General features: G+C 38.3%; 1 protein-coding gene across 6 annotated transcripts in view; it reads right to left on the bottom strand.

Annotated features, from left to right (window-relative positions):
- The window catches only part of GALNT8 (polypeptide N-acetylgalactosaminyltransferase 8), a 134728-nt gene that overhangs the window by 93805 nt on the left and 19292 nt on the right, over window positions 1-21631 (bottom strand). For 4 of the 6 annotated variants that reach the window (XM_077871361.1, XM_077871359.1, XM_077871358.1 and 1 more), the window contains exons 3-6: window positions 11242-11408; window positions 2623-2806; window positions 1497-1694; window positions 307-421 (exon numbers count right to left, since the gene is read on the bottom strand). In XM_077871361.1, the coding sequence (XP_077727487.1) occupies window positions 307-421; window positions 1497-1694; window positions 2623-2806; window positions 11242-11408 (664 nt within the window). The remainder of the gene's footprint in view (window positions 1-306; window positions 422-1496; window positions 1695-2622; window positions 2807-11241; window positions 11409-21631) is intronic. The other 2 variants (XM_077871363.1, XM_077871364.1) reach the window with 2 other exon arrangements.

Consider the following 21631-nt stretch of genomic DNA (forward strand, 5'->3'; position numbering starts at 1 on the left):
GCATGAAATCTAGGAGATGCTTGGAAAATGCTTGGTATGCTTATTTCCCTTAAGGGAAATAAGAACACCATCTGCTGAGGCTCAATTCTACCTCTCTCCATCCATATCTCCCAGATTATATAAACCTAAACCAGAAAGCTCCACTCCAGAAGTTTTACTGCCTATTTCTAGTGACTCAGAAACATGAGAATCTGTCCATCTCTTGAGCCAATGACATTCAACCTTATTCCAAAATACTGAAGACCTTACTATTCTCCAATTATTACCCTTCTGTTTTGTCTCATAATGAGAAGGAAAAGTACCCACCCTCAAGCTAAGTTCCACATTCTCTCCTCCATAGACCAGCATCCCACCATCCAGAGATCCGATCTCTCCCAAAAAGATCCTGTTGGCAGCCAGGATGCCCATGATGGAAGGACTCCTATAGAACACATAGTAAGAGAGTTAGTAACCACTTGATGAGGAATGGGTCAGGGTGGTGAAGGGCAGGAAGTCAATGATGATTTGACTTTCAAAAGTCTACTCAAGCCTCTTCTTATCCTGAAGGCTTTCCCTAAACTCTCAGGCTGAACTAAGTATATGTAGCCTTCCTTACCCTCATGCCACCATAGCCCTTCTCCAATTATATTGAAATTACATCGTTTTCATCTTTATATCCCTATTTCATAGCCTGATAAATGTTTAAAACGCCTCAAGTGTTTTTTAATACATTACATACTTTGATTTTTGTTTGAAAGCCCTTAGTCTAAAGTTTCTATAATTTTTTTCACACTTGAGTTTAATTTTATTTTTTATAAATTTATTTTGTATTGGTGTTCAATTTGTCAACATATAGAATAACACCCAGTGCTCATCCCATCAAGTGCCCATCTCAGTGCCCGTCACCCATTCACCCCCACCCCCCGTCCATCTCCCCTTCCACCACCCCTAGTTCCTTTCCTAGAGTTAGGAGTCTTTCATGTTCTGTCTCCCTTTCTGATATTTCCCACTTATTTTTTCTCCTTTCCCCTTTATTCCCTTTCATTATTTTTTTATATTCTCCAAATGAATGAGACCATATAATGTTTGTCCTTCTACAATTGACTTATTTCACTCAGCATAATACCCTCCAGTTCCATCCACTTTGAAGCAAATGGTGGGTTTTTGTCGTTTCTAATGGCTAAGTAATATTGCATGAGACGATGTGAAGAAAGGGGAACCCTCTTGCACTGTTGGTGGGAATGTGAACTGGTGCAGCCACTCTGGAAAACTGTGTGGAGGTTCCTCAAAGAGTTAAAAATAGATCTGCCCTACGACCCAGCAATTGCACTGCTGGGGATTTACCCTTAAGTTTCTATAATTTCTTATCTGGAATTAGCTTTTTTTTCCCTCTATCCTCTGTCCGTTACCCTATCTCCTTCACTTTTCCCACTCACTCCCATCAGTACCATAAAAGATAAACAAAACCTACCATCCTTCCTGATGTGCCAGTCAAGTTCCCTAAACCTCGGACTTACTTTATTGGAGCTGTGACATCATGCAGATCAAACCAGGCCTCTGGAAGTGGATCATAGCGGCACCATAGTTTCCAGTTAAACCCATCAACTGCCAATGCATATTTATCCAGTTCAAAGGTGTCAAAATTAATATTGTCAAACACAGGAGACACAATCACGGTGCGGTCTTCCTGAATCCTAGCCAAAATGGGCTCTGCCCTAGAAAAAGAGTGTGTAACAAATCCAGGTTGGATATGAAAGTAAGTCGAAGCAAGCAAACATAACTTTTTAAAGCACCTGACATTGAGCCCCTTTTTCATTTAGGCTGTGCTGAGTTGTGAGTAGGATTCTCCAGAGTGCAGAGAATCTATGCAGTTTTCAGGATAGCTGAGGCTGCTAGCAGGTAACCTATGTCAAGAGCAGATTTGGGATTGGTACACAAATACCATTCTCAAGTCATTGTGAACAGGACTATTGGTATTCTGTCTAAATTTACATTAATTTTGGGGTCTCCCTGTTTCTAAAATGATGTCTCTTGGGACACCTAGATGGCTCAGTGGTTGAGTGTCTGCCTTTGGCTCAGGTCATGATCCCGGGGTCCTGAGATCAAGTCCCAAGCTGGGATCCCCGGGCGGTGGGGGGGGAGCCTGCTTTTCCTTCTGCCTATGTTCCTGCTTCTGTGTGTGTGTGTGTGTGTGTGTCTGTCATGAATAAATAAATAAAATATATTTCAAAAAATGATGTTTCTTTACTATTTGATTCTCCAAAGAACACAACTTCCTTGTAACATGTAATTTCAAGGCTGAGAAAAACCTTAGGAATTATCAAAAGATAATTTCTTCATTTTATAGGTAAGGCATAAATGTCTAGTTAGGTATGACTTATCCAGTCACGAAGTTATTTGGCAAAGTCAGGGTCAGGGTCCAGTTGTCAACGCTCCACACCAATTGTTTTTTTTCTCTAACACTAGGCTACTTCCTTAGCCAAGCAAAGTTCCTGAGTAAAAACACCCTGTCTTTGGATATTTTTTTGTTTGAGGTCCAGTGCTGTCTTTCCCTATTTCTACAATATCCTGTCTTTTATGTAGCACATGTACAATATCTCCTTTCTCCTCTTTCTTAAAAGAAGAAAATTCCTGGAGCCTTACCACCCAACGTTCACTTCAACATGAGCATCCAAGATAGCAATCACATCAGCCGTGGCCACTTCCCTGCCAGTGTTGTGTGCTTGAGCAAGACCTTTTCTCTTCGTATGCCGAATTATTTTTAGTAGTCCTGGATACTTCTGGTTGTAAAGCTTAATCTTCTCATCCAAGTGTGCCTTTAGTTCTCCTGCCAACCAAATGCACACCTATAGAATTTCTGAGTGTAATAATCAATGTGATGTAGAAATTCCAAACTATCCTATAGTAGTGGTTGGACTACGTCCAATTTGGGAGAGCAATTCTACCATCTTGACTGAGAAACAACTAGTGGTACCCCTGCACCTACTTCTCCATTCTCTTCCGTCCTCAGATTTAATACTCCATTCTTAATCTCCTTTCCCTTGAAGTTAAACTACATTAGAACAATCATACTGCTTACCATGTAACAAGGATTGTTATGCATGCTTTATGTATATTGAGAAATTCTTATAAGAATGAGTAGATAGACCTGACCTAACTAAGGTAGTGGTGCTGATGAACAGACATTGCGGAGACAGCCTGGAATGTCTTCCCCACAGCTAAACTCTCAAGATTTTCTGGAGAATCCATAAACAACTGAAATTGTTTTTGTCTTGTTTTACATATTTCTACATGGCCTACTTAAGGACCAATTTTGGTCAGAGTGCCCAGGCTAATTGCTTCTCTAGCTTCTAGCTATTGAATTTACCCCTAAATTATTCAAACTGGATTCACTACTCCCAGATTGTTTATATTTTTCCTTCCCTCCTTCACCTCTCTTTTATAAAGACTGTCTATAAACTTGTTCTTTGATTCAGCCTACCAGTTGACTTCCTCATATGTATGAGAAGAACTTGCATGCAAATCACTAAGCGGTGTTTAAAATATCTAAATGAATGACTCTGAGTTTTACATTGATAACATTAATTTATTTAAATTTCAAATTATCCTATAAGGTAGGTTTTTCAGTCTCCTCACATTAAGACAAAAAAATGAGGCACGGAAAGATTAAGAAACTTGTCCAAGTTATATATCTAATAAGTGGCACACCCTGGAAGTGAACCTATGTTGTATCTAACCACCATGCCATGCTGCTTCAAGAACTGTTTGCACTTGGTTTGGTTTCTCATGATCTCCCTCTATTCCTCTCTCCCCACCTGCATTCCTGGAAGACTGACTCAATAATTGAAGGTTTAAGGAAAGCCAGTGGATCTGAAGGTTGTTTGCTATAACTGTGAGAAACCAAGCTGGAAAGTTTCTACACTTACCCAGCCACTGCTTTTAAGAAGCAATCAGAAGGGGTTGCCATACTTTTCAGGGTGCCCCTAAAAAGGCTTCTGGCAAAGTGCAGGGGGGAGCAGGTTCTGGAGTTCACCTTTGATGGCACCCACTCTGTAGAAGACGGAATCATGGATTCTGCCTATTTTGTAGCAATTTCTTTTTTTTTAATAATAAATTTATTTTTTATTGGTGTTCAATTTGCCAACATACAGAATAACACCCAGTGCTCATACCGTCAAGTGCCCCCCTCAGTGCCCATCACCCACTCACCCCTACCCCCCGGCCTCCTCCCCTTCCACCACCCCTAGTTCGTTTCCCAGAGTTAGGAGACTTTATGTTCTGTCTCCCTTTCTGATATTTCCCACACATTTCTTCTCCCTTCCCTTCTATTCCCTTTCACTATTATTTATATTCCCCAAATGAATGAGAACATATAATGTTGGTCCTTCTCTGACAAGTGACTTACTTCACTCAGCATAATACCCTCCAGTTCCATCCACATTGAAGCAAATGGTGGGTATTTGTCATTTCTAATGGCTGAGTAATATTCCATTGTATACATAGACCACATCTTCTTTATCCACTCATCTTTCGATGGACGCCGAGGCTCCTTCCACAGTTTGGCTATTGTGGACATTGCTGCTAGAAACATCGGGGTGCAGGTGTCCCGGCGTTTCATTGCATCTGTATCTTTGGGGTAAATCCCCAACAGTGCAATTGCTGGGTCGTAGGGCAGGTATATTTTTAACTCTTTGAGGAACCTCCACACAGTTTTCCAGAGTGGCTGCACCAGTTCACATTCCCACCAACATGTAAGAGGGTTCCCTTTTCTCCACATCCTCTCCAACATTTATGGTTTCCTGCCTTGTTAATTTTCCCCATTCTCACTGGTGTGAGTATCTCATTGTGGTTTTGATTTGTATTTCCCTGATGGCAAGTGATGCAGAGCATTTTCTCATGTGTGTGTTGGCCATGTCTATGTCTTCCTCTGTGAGATTTCTCGTCATGTCTTTTGCCCATTTCATGATTGGATTGTTTGTTTCTTTGGTGTTGAGTTTAATACGTTCTTTATAGGGATCCCTGGGTAGCGCAGCGGTTTGGCACCTGCCTTTGGCCCAGGGCGCGATCCTGGAGACCCGGGATCGAATCCCACGTCGGGCTCCCGGTGCATGGAGCCTGCTTCTCCCTCTGCCTATGTCTCTGCCTCTCTCTCTCTGTGACTATCATAAATAAATAAAAATTTTAAAAAAAATAATACGTTCTTTATAGATCTTGGAAACTAGCCCTTTATCTGATACGTCATTTGCAATTATCTTCTCCCATTCTGTAGGTTGTCTTTGAGTTTTGTTGACTGTATCCTTTGCTGTGCAAAAGCTTCTTATCTTGATGAAGTCCCAATAGTTCATTTTTGCTTTTGTCTCTTTTGCCTTCGTGGATGTATCTTGCAAGAAGTTACTGTGGCCGAGTTCAAAAAGGGTGTTGCCTGTGTTCTCCTCTAGGATTTTGATGGAATCTTGTCTCACATTTAGATCTTTCATCCATCTTGAGTTTATCTTTGTGTATGGTGAAAGAGGGTGGCCAGGTTTCATTCTTCTGCATGTGGATGTCCTATTTTCCCAGCACCATTTATTGAAGAGACTTTCTTCCAATGGATAGTCTTTCCTCCTTAATTGAATATTAGTTGACCATAAAGTTCAGGGTCCACTTCTGGGTTCTCTATTCTGTTCCATTGATCTATGTGTCTGTTTTTGTGCCAGTACCACACTGTCTTGATGACCACAGCTTTGTGGTACAACCTGAAATCTGGCATTGTGATGCCCTAGATATGGTTTTCTTTTTTAAAATTCCCCTGGCTATTCGGGGTCTTTTCTGATTCCACACAAATCTTAAAATAATTTGTTCTAACTCTCTGAAGAAAGTCCATGGTATTTTGATAGGGATTGCATTAAACATGTAAATTGCCCTGGGTAACATTGACATTTTCACAATATTAATTCTGCCAATCCATGAGCATGGAATATTTTTCCATCTCTTTGTGTCTTCCTCAATTTCTTTCAGAAGTGTTCTATAGTTTTGAGGGTATAGATCCTTTACATCTTTGGTTAGGTTTATTCCTAGGTATCTTATGTTTTTGGGTGCAATTGTAAATGGGATTGACTCCTTAATTTCTCTTTCTTCAGTCTCATTGTTAGTGTATAGAAATGCCATTGATTTCTGGGCATTGATTTTGTATTCTGCCACGCTACCGAATTGCTGTATGAGTTCTAGCAATCTTGGGGTGGAGGCTTTTGGGTTTTCTATGTAGAGTATCATGTCATCGGCGAAGAGGGAGAGTTTGACTTCTTCTTTGCCAATTTGAATGCCTTTAATGTCTTTTTGTTGTCTGATTGCTGAGGCTAGGACTTCCAGTACTATGTTGAATAGCAGTGGTGAGAGTGGACATCCCTGTCTTGTTCCTGATCTTAGGGGAAAGGCTCCCAGTGCTTCCCCATTGAGAATGATAATTGCTGTGGGCTTTTCATAGATGGCTTTTAAGATGTCGAGGAATGTTCCCTCTATCCCTACACTCTGAAGAGTTTTGATCAGGAATGGATGCTGTATTTTGTCAAATGCTTTCTCTGCATCCAATGAGAGGATCATATGGTTCTTGGTTTTTCTCTTGCTGATATGATGAATCACATTGATTGTTTTACGGGTGTTGAACCAGCCTTGTGTCCCAGGGATAAATCCTACTTGGTCATGGTGAATAATTTTTTTAATGTATTGTTGGATCCTATTGGCCAGTATCTTGTTGAGAATTTTTGCATCCATGTTCATCAGGGATATTGGTCTGTAATTCTCCTTTTTGGTGGGGTCTTTGTCTGGTTTTGGAATTAAGGTGATGCTGGCCTCATAGAACGAATTTGGAAGTACTCCATCTCTTTCTATCTTTCCAAACAGCTTTAGGAGAATAGGTATGGTTTCTTCTTTAAACGTTTGATAAAATTCCCCTGGGAAGCCATCTGGCCCTGGACTTTTGTGTCTTGGGAGGTTTTTGATGACTGCTTCAATTTCCTCCCTGGTTATTGGCCTGTTCAGGTTTTCTATTTCTTCCTGTTCCAGTTTTGGTAGTTTGTGGCTTTCCAGGAATGCGTCCATTTCTTCTAGATTGCCTAATTTATTGGCGTATAGCTGTTCATAATATGTTTTTAAAATCGTTTGTATTTCCTTGGTGTTGGTAGTGATCTCTCCTTTCTCATTCATGATTTTATTAATTTGAGTCTTCTCTCTCTTCTTTTTAATAAGGCTGGCTAATGGTTTATCTATCTTATTAATTCTTTCAAAGAACCAACTCCTGGTTTTGTTGATCTGTAGCAATTTCTTCAAGAAAAAAATCAAAGTGAATGGGAAAAAGCTGGGAATCCTGGTGGAGGTGTTATAATCATTGAAAGGAGAAAGAGTAGGATTACCATAACTTCTGAGGTACCTTTTCCTAAATGGCACTTGAAAAATCTCACCAAAAAATAGGAAGAATAATCTGTGTGGCTGTTTGTACATTGTTGTTAACAGCATAGTTAGGCTCCTTCCATAGTCTGGCTATTGTGGACATTGCTGCTATAAACATCGGGGTGCAGGTGTCCCGGCATTTCATTGTGGAAGGAGCCTCGGTGTCCATCGAAAGATGAGTGGATAAAGAAGATGTGGTTTATGTATACAATGGAATATTCCTCAGCCATTAGAAATGACAAATACCCACCATTTGCTTCAACGTGGATGGAACTGGAGGGTATTATGCTGAGTGAAATAAGTCACTTGTCAGAGAAGGATAAACATTATATGGTCTCATTCATTTGGGGACTATAAATAATAGTGAAAGGGAATAGAAGGGAAGGGAGAAGAAATGGTAGGAAATATCAGAAAGGGAGACAGAACATAAAGACTCCTAACTCTGGGAAACGAACTAGGGGTGGTGGAAGGGGAGGAGGGTGGGGGGGTGGGGTTGAGTGGGTGATGGGCACTGAGGTGGGCACTTGATGGTATGAGCACTGGGTGTTATTCTGTATGTTGGCAAATTGAACACCAATAAAAAATAAATTTATTATTAAAAAACAGCATAGTTAGAAATTTTATTACTTCTAGATTAACCAGGATAAAGAAGAGAAGGAAGATGAGGAGTAAAAATAATTTATTTGGAATATTTTGTATGAATTCTTAAACAAAATGCATAAACTAAATGGTGGGGGGAAAAGGGAAAAAAGAAAAAAAGAGGTTGCTATAGGCCCTGGATATCTAGTCCGTAATTCAGCCTCCCTCACTATCTAATTCTGTGTCACTTCCCATTTGGGGATCTGTTTCCTCAATTTAGATAGAAAGGCTGTATAATATGTCAGGATCCTTCCAATACCAAAATTTTATGAGTTGTGGATTCTGAGTCATCCTCTCAGAAATAATGCCTATAGTACACCACAAGAATTAAAGACCCTTCAATGAATCTGCTAAAGTACACTTATACTCCCTTCTCAGCCTTGCTCTCCCACTGGCCCCTTTTTCCCCAACCCTTTATTCCAGGATGCTTAGCTCAACGTGCTTCTGACTTCTGCAGATTTGCTCATATTCTTTTATCACTCTCGATCCCCCACACCCATCCACCCACATCCAGTCTCCCACTGTTTTCTTTGCTTTTCTAAATCCTACCAAACTTTCAAGTCCCAACCCAGGTCCTCCTCCAGGAAGCCTCCCTAGTTCATCACAGCAATTTCTCTGGGCTTTCTTGTACTCATTGACAGCTCACTCAATTTGACACACCATTCTTCATACATTGAGATATCTTTCCATAGGTATGTCTTGCCTCATAAATTAATATTGGGAACATCTTGAAATCACTGACATTCTCTTCCCTTCATAGTGCCTGGATTTTGGTACAAACTCAATAAATAGTTGTTAGCTACAAAATTTGCCTAAAATTTGAGAGAAAATACAGAAAATACAGAATCACACCTATATGACTAATTTCTGAAAAAGTTGGATTAGCTCTGTTGACATTTGAAACATTTGACCTGATGCAAATGAAGCTTCATATCTAGGGGAAAAAGGAAGGGGACACACCTTTAACACCATGTTGTGGCATTTCAACAGTACTACAAATGATACTGAGGTAAACAAGAACTAGCTATCATTTAGTGGGAGCAAATCGTGTGTTGAGGGCTTTACATGCCTTATTTAATCCTCAAAATGGTCCTACAGGTAAATATTATTATTTCCCCCATATCACAGATGAGGAAGTGGAGACATGGAATAGTAGAGTGACTTGCCCCCCCATAGTCAAAGGAATGGTAGGTTTCTTTTGTGGCATATGTGGTAGACTTCCATTTATTTTCCTCAGTTTAACACAAAATGGATCTTTGAGTTCTGTTCAGTGTAGGACCAATCTATGACTGATGTTTTCATGGTTAATGAAAGAGAAGCTCCTGTCCCAAGACATTAGTCAAAGAATGACTAACAGTCCCCTCTTCTATGCCCACTCACACATTAACTCTATGGAAAACATAATGTGTTCCTGATGAAAGTGAAAGAGATATGTTATATGATAGGGGCATGGTTGGGAATGATCCAGAATTTTGCTTGACTTCTCTTTATGTGTCTACCCTATATTTGTAATCTTGTATCTTTTGATTTCACTGTTCCACAGGTAGAAATCTTGAATTAATTTTTATCTACTCTTCATGGAATATGGAATTAAAGAAACATTGTTTTTTTCCGCAGAAAATTATTCTTAAGGGGTCCTTCAGCTCAACCCTTACATTTGTCCCATGAAGAAGCTGAGTCTCAGACAGATGAGACGACTTGCCTCAGATCATCTCACAGAACCGAGGAGTACAGCCAGGATGTCAGATGTCAAAAACAGAGGCCTTTCTAACCAAGCTCTTATTTCTTACCCAAAAACCAGGTGTGAATGTCCAGAAAGGAATGAAGTCAGTCATTTCTTTTCTTTGACTTCCAGTGGAATTCTACTTAAGAATTGTACCTTTCTATTTTTTGTGCATTTATTTTGAAATGACAAGAAATGAAGATATTTAAAGCATAAAAAGGAATAATTTTGGTGTCTAGAAATCCATAAGGAAAATTTGGAGGTCATTTGTCTCTTCCTCTTGGGTCAAACTGCCCCTAATTTGAATCTGCAATAAGTAACTGTCTGGTACTTAAAGATTCCCTAGAGAATGAACAAATGCTGCCTCTCAGGAGCAGCCTCTACAGTCCTTATTCTCACAAATTTCTTCCTTTTTGGTGGCCCAAGTCTCTGTGACTTTGTCCTAGTTTCTTCAAATTTTAAGAAAATAAGAGCTAACACTGGCTGAGAGGTTGCTATGTGCTAAATACTATTCATAATCTATATATTATATCATTCAACATAGCGGCTAGAGGTAGGGCTCTAGACTGCAATTTTGTCACTTACCAGCTGTGGGATATTTAGCAAATTCCTTAACCAAACTATCCCTTAGGGTTTTTTTTTTTTTTTTTTTTTTTTTTGCATCTGTAAAATAGCCAAAATAGTGGTTCTTCCTCATAGGTTATTGTAATGATTAAAATAGTTAACATAATAAGGTGCATAGAACAATGTTAGCTGCCATGATTATCTCACATAACTTTTATTACAATTTATGAGATAGTTAGTAGTACCAACATTCATATATTGCAGATAAGGAAGCTGGAGCATGGAGAAGTTGAGATACCCATGGACATAGAGCTTTTAAGGGAGGAACTGGAACACTGAAATCTCAGAAAGTGAGGACTCAGGTCCACTATCTCTCACTTCTTCATGTGTTCACCCTGGATGAACTATATAGGGATGGAGAGGAATCATGCTGTGAACAAGAGACATCACCACTGTGTAGAGTCTCAGCATCCAAATCTCCATTTTCTCTGGGCTTAATTACCCAGGAAGATTGCTTTTCCTCATAGGGAACAGTTCTGAATCCCTTCTTGGTATCTAAGGTCCTATTTTGGACCCCACCTCACTCCCTCAGGTCCCCATCATGGTGCATGGAAAGGCTTTGGAGTGACTTAGTCCTAGGCCCTGACTCAGCTTCACCACTAACCAGCTATGCAATTTGGGCACACTGTGTGTTCTCTCTGTGTCTAGTTTCCTCATATCTGCAATCAAGATGGATGATGATCCTCTTCCCTGACTTTGTGAAGATTAATGTGTCCAGCACATAGGCCTCAATAAATGATCCCTTTCTCTTCCCTATCTGGGGAGCCCAAAGTGTCCTAAACTCTGAGCTAAAACTCTTTTTCTAGCCTAGTACAGTCAATAAACTATTGTTCTTTGATCCAGTTGCTCACCATTTGAGCTAAAATCATCCACCAAGATGATCTCCTTTAACAATTGAGTGGGGGTGCGGTTGATGATACTAGTAATGGCCCGTTGTATAATGGACAGAGCTTCATTCATGAATATGAGAATGACACCGAGGGATGGGAGTTGTGATGAATATGTCTTCTGAAGACACCTATAAGAAACCATTTTAAATAACCACATTACTTTTTAAAAATTGCTTAAACATTACTATAAAATCTACCCCTTCAAATTCTCAAATGATTATCACAGTAGCAAGATTTTATATTTGTTTATCCAAAATTTTCCTATTAGGAAGATAAAATCCATGTCTTTCAAATTAATCTTCAGTAGATTCCCCAAAAGGAATCCCTATTCCTCCACCATCCCTAAATTCACTTCCTTGCCAGAGGCCTTCTGTCATTGCCACCACCTTTTCCCCATGTTGTCAAACTTTCAATCATTTCTGACACAAACCATTATAGAGATGTGGGGAACTGTTCAAAGAATTATGCTTGACACATTTTTATGTCATAGTTTACATATATTAAATGCTTAATATATGGTAGGTACTAGCTTACTCTACTTTTAACATCTTTATTGAGAGATATTTCACATATGATAAAATTCGCCTATTTAAAAGCATACAAGTATTGTTAATAAGATTCACAGTGTTGAGCAAACATTACCACTGTCAAATTTTAGAACGTTTTTATCACCTTAAAAAGAAACCCCATACCCATTAGCAGTCACTCTCCATTTCTCCCCAATCCATTCCACCCCCACTCCCTTCAGCCAAAGGCAATCACTAACCCACTTTATATCTCTATATAATTGTCTATTCTGGCTTTTCATATAAAGGGAAACATATAATACATGGTTTTTATGCCTAGTTTCTTTCACTTAGCACAATGTTTTCAAGGTTCATCCACATTGTAGCATGTATCAGACCTTCATTCCTTTTTACTGTCAAATAGTATTCCATTGCATGGATACACCACATGTTTATCCATTCATCAGTTATTAGACACATAAAATGTTTTCCATTTTTTGGCTATTGTTAATGACATTATAAATATTCTTGAACAAGTTTTGTGTTGGCATATATTTTCATTTCACTTACATATATACCTAAGAGTGCAATTGCTAAGTCATAGGACAACTCTGTTTAAAAATTTGATGAACTGCTGTAGTGTTTTCCAAAGTGGCTGTATCATTTTACATTACCACCAGTAATGAATGACGGTCTTAATCTCTCTACATCCTGGACAACACTTGTCATTATCTGTCATTTTGATGATCACCATCCCACTGGGTGTGAAGTATTATCTCCTTGTGATTTTGATTTCCATTTCTTTAGTAACTAATGATGTTTAGCATCTTTTCATGTGCTTGTTGTCCATATGTATATCTTTTTTGGAGCAACGTCTAAGTCCTTTGTTTATTTTTAATTTGATTATTTGTCTTTTTAATTATTGAGTTATAACAGTTACTAATGTATTCTAGATTTAAGTACTTTATTTTTTTAATAATAAATTTATTTTTTATTGGTGTTCAATTTGCCAATATACAGAATAACACCCAGTGCTCATCCCGTCAAGTGCCCACATCAGTGCCCGCCACCCAGTCACCCCCACCCCCCGCCCTCCTCCCCTTCCACCACCCCTAGTTCGTTTCCCAGAGTTAGGAGTCTTCCATGTTCTGTCTCCCTTTCTGATATTTCCCACTTATTTTTTCTCCTTTCCCCTTTATTCCCTTTCACTATTATTCTATTCCCCAAATGATTGAAGTACTTTATAAGATTTACAGTTTGCCAATATTTTCTCTCATGCTGTGAGCTGTTTTTTACTTTATTGATGTTACTATTTGCAGCAAAAGTTTTTCAGTTTTGATAAAGTCCAACTTTTCAATCATTCATTACTTATACTTTTGGTGTCATATCTAAAAACTATTGACTAACCCACAATCTCTAAGATTTACTCTTGTGTTTCTCTTAGGAGCTTTAGTTTTATTTACATGTATGACCATTTGAGTTAATATTTATGTATGGTAGATATAAGGGCTTAGCTTCATCTGTTTGCATATAAATAACTAGTTGTCCAGTGCCATCTGTTGAAGAGATAATTCTTTCCCCCATTCATTTGTCTTAGCACCTGTAAAGAAGAAAAACTCTCCTGTGTATCCCTTTCTCTCTACTCACAGCACTACTTATCATGAAAGCTTTGATGACAAGATACGTGGGTATATTTTCCCCATATCAAATAATTCTGTGACTTAGAATTGTGTTATAATTTAACTGAATTTATAATTAACTGAATACTATATGCCTGAAGTTAATGTCAGACCATGCAAGTTTGGAATTCATGCCCACAGTACTACCCCTACACACACACACACACACACACACACACACACACACACATCACTTTGAGGCCAATCACAAGTTTAAGTTCTAATCCACCAGCTATAGATCAGAAGTTTCTAAAATCCCCCTCCTCAAGTTAGATTAATTTGCTAGAACAGCTCACGGAACTCAGAAAAGTTTGCTTACTAGATTACCAGTTTATGACGAAGGATACTAAAAGGGACACTTGGATGGCTCAGTGGTTGTGCATCTGCCTTTGGCTCAGGATGTGATCCCAGGGTCCAGGATCAAGTCCTGCATTGAGCTCCTTGCAGGGAGCCTGCTTCTCCCTCTGCCTATGTCTCTGCCTCTGTGTGCGTGTGTGTGTGTGTGTGTGTGTGTGTCTCATGAATAAATACATAAAATCTTTAAAAACAAAAACAAAGCAAAGGATACTAAAAGATATGAATGTACTGCCATGTGAAAAAATACACAAGGCAAGGTTCTGAAGGGTCCAGAGCATGGGAACTTCTATCCCAATGGAGTTTGGGGTGCAGCATACTTCTGCATGCTCTATTACCTGGGCATAATTGATAAGATCATTGCCTGTTAATGGTAAAAGCTATCCCCATCCCAACCCTATAATTATAGGGTTCATTATTCTACCAACCAGCTCATATCCTTAGAGGCTTTCCAAGAGTCACCTCATTAATTCAGGGCTGAAAGAAGCTTATTAAGGATAACAAAAGACACTTTTATCTCTTTTCTTGGGAAATTACAAGGATTTTTAGGTACTCTATGTACCTTCACAGGGGTGAAGACTAAGTATATATTTCTTATTATAAATTACAATATCATGGCACCCTTGTCAACAATCAATTGACAATAAATGTAAGAGTTTATTTATGGCTATCAATTCTATTCTACTGATCTGTATGTCTATCCTTAACCAGTTACACCTTATCTTGATTTAGCTTTGCAGTCAGTTTTGAAATAGAGGAAATGTGAGCCCTGTAACTTTATTCTTCTTTTCAAGGAGTTTTGGCTACTTGGGATCATTTATCTTTTCATTTTAATTTGGGATCAACTTGTCAATTTCTACTCAAAACCCAGCTGATATTTTTATAGGGATTGTAGATCAACCTGGAGATTATTGTCATTTTAACAAAATTAAGTCTCCCAACCATAAATATGGGATGTTTTCCATTTATTTAAATATTAAATTTCTTTTTTAAAATTTTTTTAATTTATTTATGATAGTCACACACACACACAGAGAGAGGCAGAGACATAGGCAGAGGGAGAAGCAGGCTCCATGCACCGGGAGCGCGACGTGGGATTCGAGGTGGATCTCCTCGACGTGGGTCTCCAGGATCGCGCCCTGGGCCAAAGGCAGGCGCCAAACCCCTGCGCCACCCAGGGATCCCTAAATATTTAATTTCTTAACTAATGTTTTGTAGTTTTACATTTACAAGCTTGCACTTCTTTACTTCTTTGTTAAATGTATTCCCATGTATTTTTTTTATTCTAAGTGACACTGTTTTCTTAATTTCATTTTTTGTTTATTACAAATCAGTAGAAACATTATTATATTTTGTGTATTTATCTTGTATCCTGCAACCTTGCTGTATTCATTTATTAATTCTAATAGTTTTTAAGGGGTTGTTATGATTTCCCACATGTAAGATCATGTCTTCTGTGAATAGAAATAGTTTTACTTCTTCCATCCCAAGGTGGATGACTTTTATTTCTTTTTCTTGCCTGACTAAAATATTTAATACAAGTGCTCATGTCAGACATGTTTGTTTTGTTTTATCATATAGAGAAAGCTCTCAGTTTTTCACCTTAGGAATGATATGGGCTTTTTATAGACGTTCTTTGCTAGGGCATCTATTCCTTCTTTTTGAGTGTTTTTAATCATGAAAAGATTGGGTTCTGTCAAATGCTTTTTTCTGTGTCTTTTGAGATGACAGTGTGGCTTTTGTCCTTTATTCTATTAAAATGATGTATTACATTGATTGATTTTCAGAGTTCAAACCAACTTTCTATTGTTGGCTTAGATCCCACTTGATTGTGATGTGTAATCCTATTTCTATTCTATTAGATCCAGTTTGCTAGTATTTTGTTGAGGATTTTTATATCTATATTTGTTTTTTTAATTTTTATTTATTATTTATGATAGTCACAGAGAGAGAGAGAGAGAGAGAGGCAGAGACACAGGCAGAGGGAGAAGCAGGCTCCATGCACTGGGAGCCCGACGTGGGATTCGATTCCGGGTCTCCAGGATCACGCCCTGGACCAAAGGCAGGCGCTAAACTGCTGTGCCACCCAGGGATCCCTATATCTATATTTGTAAGGCATGCTGCTCTACAGTTTTCTTTTCTTGCAATGTATTCACCTCGCTTTGATATCAGGGTAATACTGACTTAATATAATAAGTTGTGGGGTATTCCCCTCTCTTCTATTGTTAGGAAGAGTTTAAGAAGGGTTAGGCTAATTCTTGTTTAAACTTTGGTAGAATTCACCAGCAAGGCTGTCTGGACCTGAGTAGTATTTCAATTATTAATTCAATCTCTTGTTAGAGATATACTCAGATTTTCTATTTCTCCTTGAGCCAGTTTTGGTAGTTTGTGTGCTTGTAAGAATTTGTTCATTTCTTCTAGAGTCTAGTTTGTTGGGAAACAATTGTTTAGCACTCCTTAATAGTCTTATTTCTGTAAGGTTAATAGTAATGAACTCCTTCCAACCATGATTTTAATCTTTTCTATTTTTTTGTCAGTCTAGCTAAAGTTTTATTAATTTTGTTGATCTTTAAAAAAACAACTGTCTGTTGGCTTTCTCTATTTTTTACATTTTTGTTTCATGCATTTCCAATCTAGAAACATGAAATAATTATTTTTTTTATGAATTCCTCCAGTCATCTAGTTATTTTGTTGGAGAGAAGAAATGCTGCACTCAACATTCTGCCATTCTAAAAGACTCAGTCCATACCTATTTTGTAATGTAAAATAATTGCCAACACCAAAAAATCCTGACGTTTTGTCTCCCTGACAAACCAAACATTTGTCTCGCTTCAACAAACTTCCCTGCTGATAGCACCTCCTCTCACCAGACCTGCTGATCAGAGTTGCTACAGTTACTTAGAGCATATGCTTCCCTGTTTGTCAATATCCTCATATAATAGATCTATATAGGCATTTGATTTGCAGACCCTGAAAGTGCAAGAAAATTTTAGGCAAAGGCTGCAGTACAGATGAATGCACAGGGACACAGAAGAGCACACACTGTTTGAAGAACTTACTTCTCAGCAGTGGTGGCAAAAGATAAGGCTGGATAGACCAGCAGAACCAAACAACTGAGACTAACAAACCTAGGTAGGTTCTGAAGAATTTTAAGCAATAGGCAGGTATGATAGGCATGAAGACCTCAGATAAGACATGTCGTGAAGAATGAAAGGGAGAACAAAAATCTTAATCTGATTTCCTAGTCACTTGTATGTGATGAGCAGGTAGGGGATTGGAGGGATAGCATTGTGATACTATATCACAATGCTTCTCAAGCTCTGGATGTATACAAATCACCTAAGGATCTTGTTAAAAGGCAGATTCTGGCTCAATAATTTGGGTAGAATCTGAAATTTCACATTTCTAATAGGCTCTCGGATGATGCCAATACTCTAAGGAGTGTGGTACAATGAATGAGAGCAAAGTCTTCAACAGACATGTATTCAAATCACAGTTCTAGCACTTTCTAGCTGTATGATCTTGAAAAACTTACCTACCCTTTTTGTGCCTTCTTTACCTTATCTATGAAATAGTGGTAGTAGTAGTAGTAGTAGTAGTAGTAGTAGTAGTAGTAGTAATAGTAGTAGTAATTACATCATGGTTGTATAAGAAAAAACTTATTCTTTTACAACTATATAGGAAAAAAATTTGGCTCCCTTGTTATTCACATTATTACTACATGGAACACTTCAATTTTGACACCTCAGACCACCAAATGTGTGTTTTTTCAACACTAAGTAATTTTCTCTGACACCAGGTGGGTATCCTATAATTTAACTCAATTCTGACAGTATCTACCTGGAGGCAGCATCAGAGTTCACAGGCTATGGGCTCAGTCTCACAAGACTGCTCCAACCCCACTTTACATGCCAGTTGCAAGTAGTAGGCCCTCAGGTTACCCACAACTTCTCTCCTACTTGCCTACAAACTGGAGGTTCCCATTACCCCCTCCTCGGGTTTAATTAATTTACTAGAGTGGCTCACAGACCCCAGAGAAACACCAGTTTATGTTTATCAGTTTATTTAAGGATGTTATAATGGATAAAGATGAAAAACTAGACAAAGAGAAACATAGGGCAAGGTCTGAGAGGGTCCTCACTGAAGGAGCTTCTGTGTCCATGGAATTGGAGTATGTCACCCTCCTCATGTAGATGTGTTCACCAACCTGGATGCTCTCCAAATTCCATACTACTGGGATTTTATGGAGGCTTCTCCACTTAGGCATGACCAAATATTAATTCTATTTTCAATCCCTCTCCCTTCTCTGAGGGATGGGGATTGGGCTGAAAATTCTAAGCTTCTAATCGTGGTAGATATTTCTGGTAACCAGCCCCCACCCAGGGGTCCACTCAGAGTCACTTCATTAGAACAAAAGATACTCATAGTGTTCTCATTAGTTAGCAAATTGCAAGGATTTTAGCTCTGTCAGGAACAGGGGACAGAAACAAATATATATTTTCTATTACCTCACAATAGTATTATTATAAGGGTAAAATGCAATAATGTGCATAAAATGCTCAGAACAAAATAAGTGCTCATTTAATGTTAGCTGCTATTATTACTACTTTGGTGATTATTATTCTTGTTTTTTAATAGCTATTACTTGAACAGGGCCACCGTTCACTGAACTAGGAACAATGAGAGAAAAAAAAGAATTTGATACATTTCAGTTTGGCCATGTTGAGTAGGAAACACCTGTGAGTCACACCATGGAATTCCCCAGCAGGTCATTGTATATACAGTGCCAGGGTCACAGCTTAATGATCTGGATTGGAAACAAGTGAGTTTAGGAGTCACCACCCTGTAAGTGGTGGTTGAATTCATTAGAGTTGGATAAAATCACTCAAGTTACAAGCAGGAAAGAGCCTTAAACTAGAGCCTGAGGATCATCAATATTTAAAACAGAGGCGGAGGAGTACAGGAGGTGAACCTTAAATTCTTTCACGCTTAGGGGCAGTTCCTAATGTCTAGTACAGACTGGTTATATAATAAATGTGTATTTAATCCATAGTAAGAGTTGATAATTAAGTTAAATTGAAACCTGATTAAAACATTGTTCAGCTTCTCTTCCCTCTAATCCACATAATCCAACCAATTACCTTCAGATTTTCTTTTTTCCATTCAGTCTCCCATGTATCCTTTTGAATATTGTCTTGGCTATATTCTAAATGTTTTCCCAATAATTCTCTTATCCATATCCCACATTCCCTTCCCTACGTTAAATCAAGAGAAGCAAGAAATATGGCTCATGGAATTCCAAAAAGAATGATCTCTCCTTTGTCTTTGCTCCCCAACAGAATTTTCTGTTATGATGGAAATGCTCTAAACCTATGCTTTCTGTTGTGCTAGCCACTAGTCATGTGTGACTATTGAGAACTTATAATGTCACTATGTAACCAAAAAAAGAAAAAAACCCTAAATTTTTAATATTTAATTTTAAATAGCTACATATGACTAATGGCTACTATACTGGGCAGTGCAGCAGAAGATCCTGAAAAAATATTTATTAGTTGGATGATCACTACAGGAAGTGATCCTTGGCAAATCCTTCCAATATAGAACCACAGTCCTCCTCCCTTTCCTCCTAACATCAGGAGGGCACAATGGGAGAAAGACATGAGGTAGCTTCTAGGTGTTAGAGGTAAAAAGATAAACTTTATGTATAGCAAAACCTTATCTGAAACTACCATTATGTATAACAAATAAACTAATATGTACACATGGAAACAGACTATAAGCAACTGCAAAATATATTCTTACATTGGGATTCCCTAAGGCAAGTTATGCCAGCAGCAAGGCCAACTTCCTGGATGTGCAACCTCTGCAATCACATAGGTCCCCACACTTAGTTAACTTGACTTACTATTTTCCTAACACTATCTGGAAATTCTTAATAGTTTTTGAACAAAAGGCCCCATATTTTCATTTTGCCCTGGGACCTGCATATTTTGTAGCTGGTCCTGGCCACAGCATTTTGGTAAACTCCCTATTAGAGATTAACTATTGAAGCTATGTCTTTTCATGTGTTTAATCATTTGTTGGTATTTAACACCTACTTAAACTCAATAAAGTAACTGACTGATTCTCTATTTTCACACAATACTCTCCTGAGTAGCCTTTCTCTGGTCTCTGAAAGGTAAAGAGAGGACATGACAACAGGAGGGCTGGCATCTTTCTGGTCTCAGATAGCTATCCAGAAAGGTGGGGAAACAGTGATTACAATTATTTTGGCATCTCACTTAGCAGGAAGGTGGACTGACTGGCATAGAAGGTCTTTTCTTATATTATTCTATAATTCTATGTAAAAATACGTCCAATTCACTAAATCATTTTTCTCAAAGAAAGTCAGTGGAGTGGTCTTCCTATAGTTTTAAACCCTATGATTTCCAGAATGCTTTAGCTCTGAAATCCATATGACTGAGCCACAAGGATTTTTTATGAACAGTAGAGAGAAAGAGTACTCATTTGGCTTATAAGTATCAGATATGATTCAGATGTTTTTCAAGTATATGTAGATTCTTGATTCATTAATATTTTATATCCACAGTAATACTTTCTGACAAGCAGTTTCATGAGCTAATCCTTATGGAATTAAATCTGGGTGCTCCACAGTTAATAAATACAAAACAGCTTAAGTTACCAACTGGTCCCAGCATATTATCTTCATACCTAAAGATCTAAATTATGCAATCAACCTAGGAGAAAATGTATTAGATCCTACTTGCGTCCTAACTCACAAGTAGCAAATACTGACACACATGGCACCATTCTCCCCTCTTATAATGGCAGGCATCACTAACAGATCGTTCATGCCTTTGATCATATGAACTCAAAAGTCTTTCCACCACAATACTCCAGGCAGTCACTACCAATCAATTAGAGTTGACATGAAAGATGAAATTTTGTTACCTTACTTGTATAAGCTAGCTAGGAAAAAGGCTTCTCTAAATGCTTTAGGAGTGATCTACATGTTGAGATGAGTGAGTCTCAATGAAAAGGTGTTTCTCACACCTCCTTCTATGGTTATGCCAATTACCTTCTGATTCAGAGAACTAGGGGATGCTGAGGAAACATCTTAGAGTGATGTGATGAAAAGTACCAATTCATCAGTCAAATGATACATTAGGCCACTGCCATTACTACATGGATTATGGGTCAGATGCTCAATGATGATTCTTTTGCTTTGGTGGTAAAGTATAAATGGAATAAAAGTTTGTGGAAAAAATTCCTGATCACAATCCCATGTTCATTTAATATTGGATGAATTCAGCTATAAGACCTTAACACATAGAGGCTACAATTTTGATATATTTCATAATATCTAAAATAAATATTCATACTCAAATACTTCTAGGCACATCTAAGAAGCTCAATGAACTTCAAATAGGATAAATGGCAGAGATACACACTCAGACACATCATAGTCAAAATGCTGAAAGCCAAAGATAAAAAGAAAATCTTGAAAGAAGTCAAAGAAAAATAACTCACCCCATACAAAGAAACCCCAGTGATATTAACAGTTTCCATCTCATCAGAAACAATAGAGCCAGAAGTCAATGGGATGATGTATTCAAAGTGCAGAAAGAAAAAAATTAACCAAGCATTTTTTATATTTTTCAAATACAAAAGTCAAATAGAGGAGCACCTGGTGGCTTATTGTTAAGCGTCTCCCTTCAACTCAGGTCATGAACCTCAATTTGGGGTTCCAGCTCAGAGGGAAGTCTGCTTCTCCCTCTCCCTTTCCCCTCGCTTGTGTTCTCTCTCTCTCTC

The sequence above is a fragment of the Canis aureus genome, chromosome 25 (assembly GCF_053574225.1).
Source record: "Canis aureus isolate CA01 chromosome 25, VMU_Caureus_v.1.0, whole genome shotgun sequence".
Classification (NCBI taxonomy): Eukaryota; Metazoa; Chordata; class Mammalia; order Carnivora; family Canidae; genus Canis; species Canis aureus.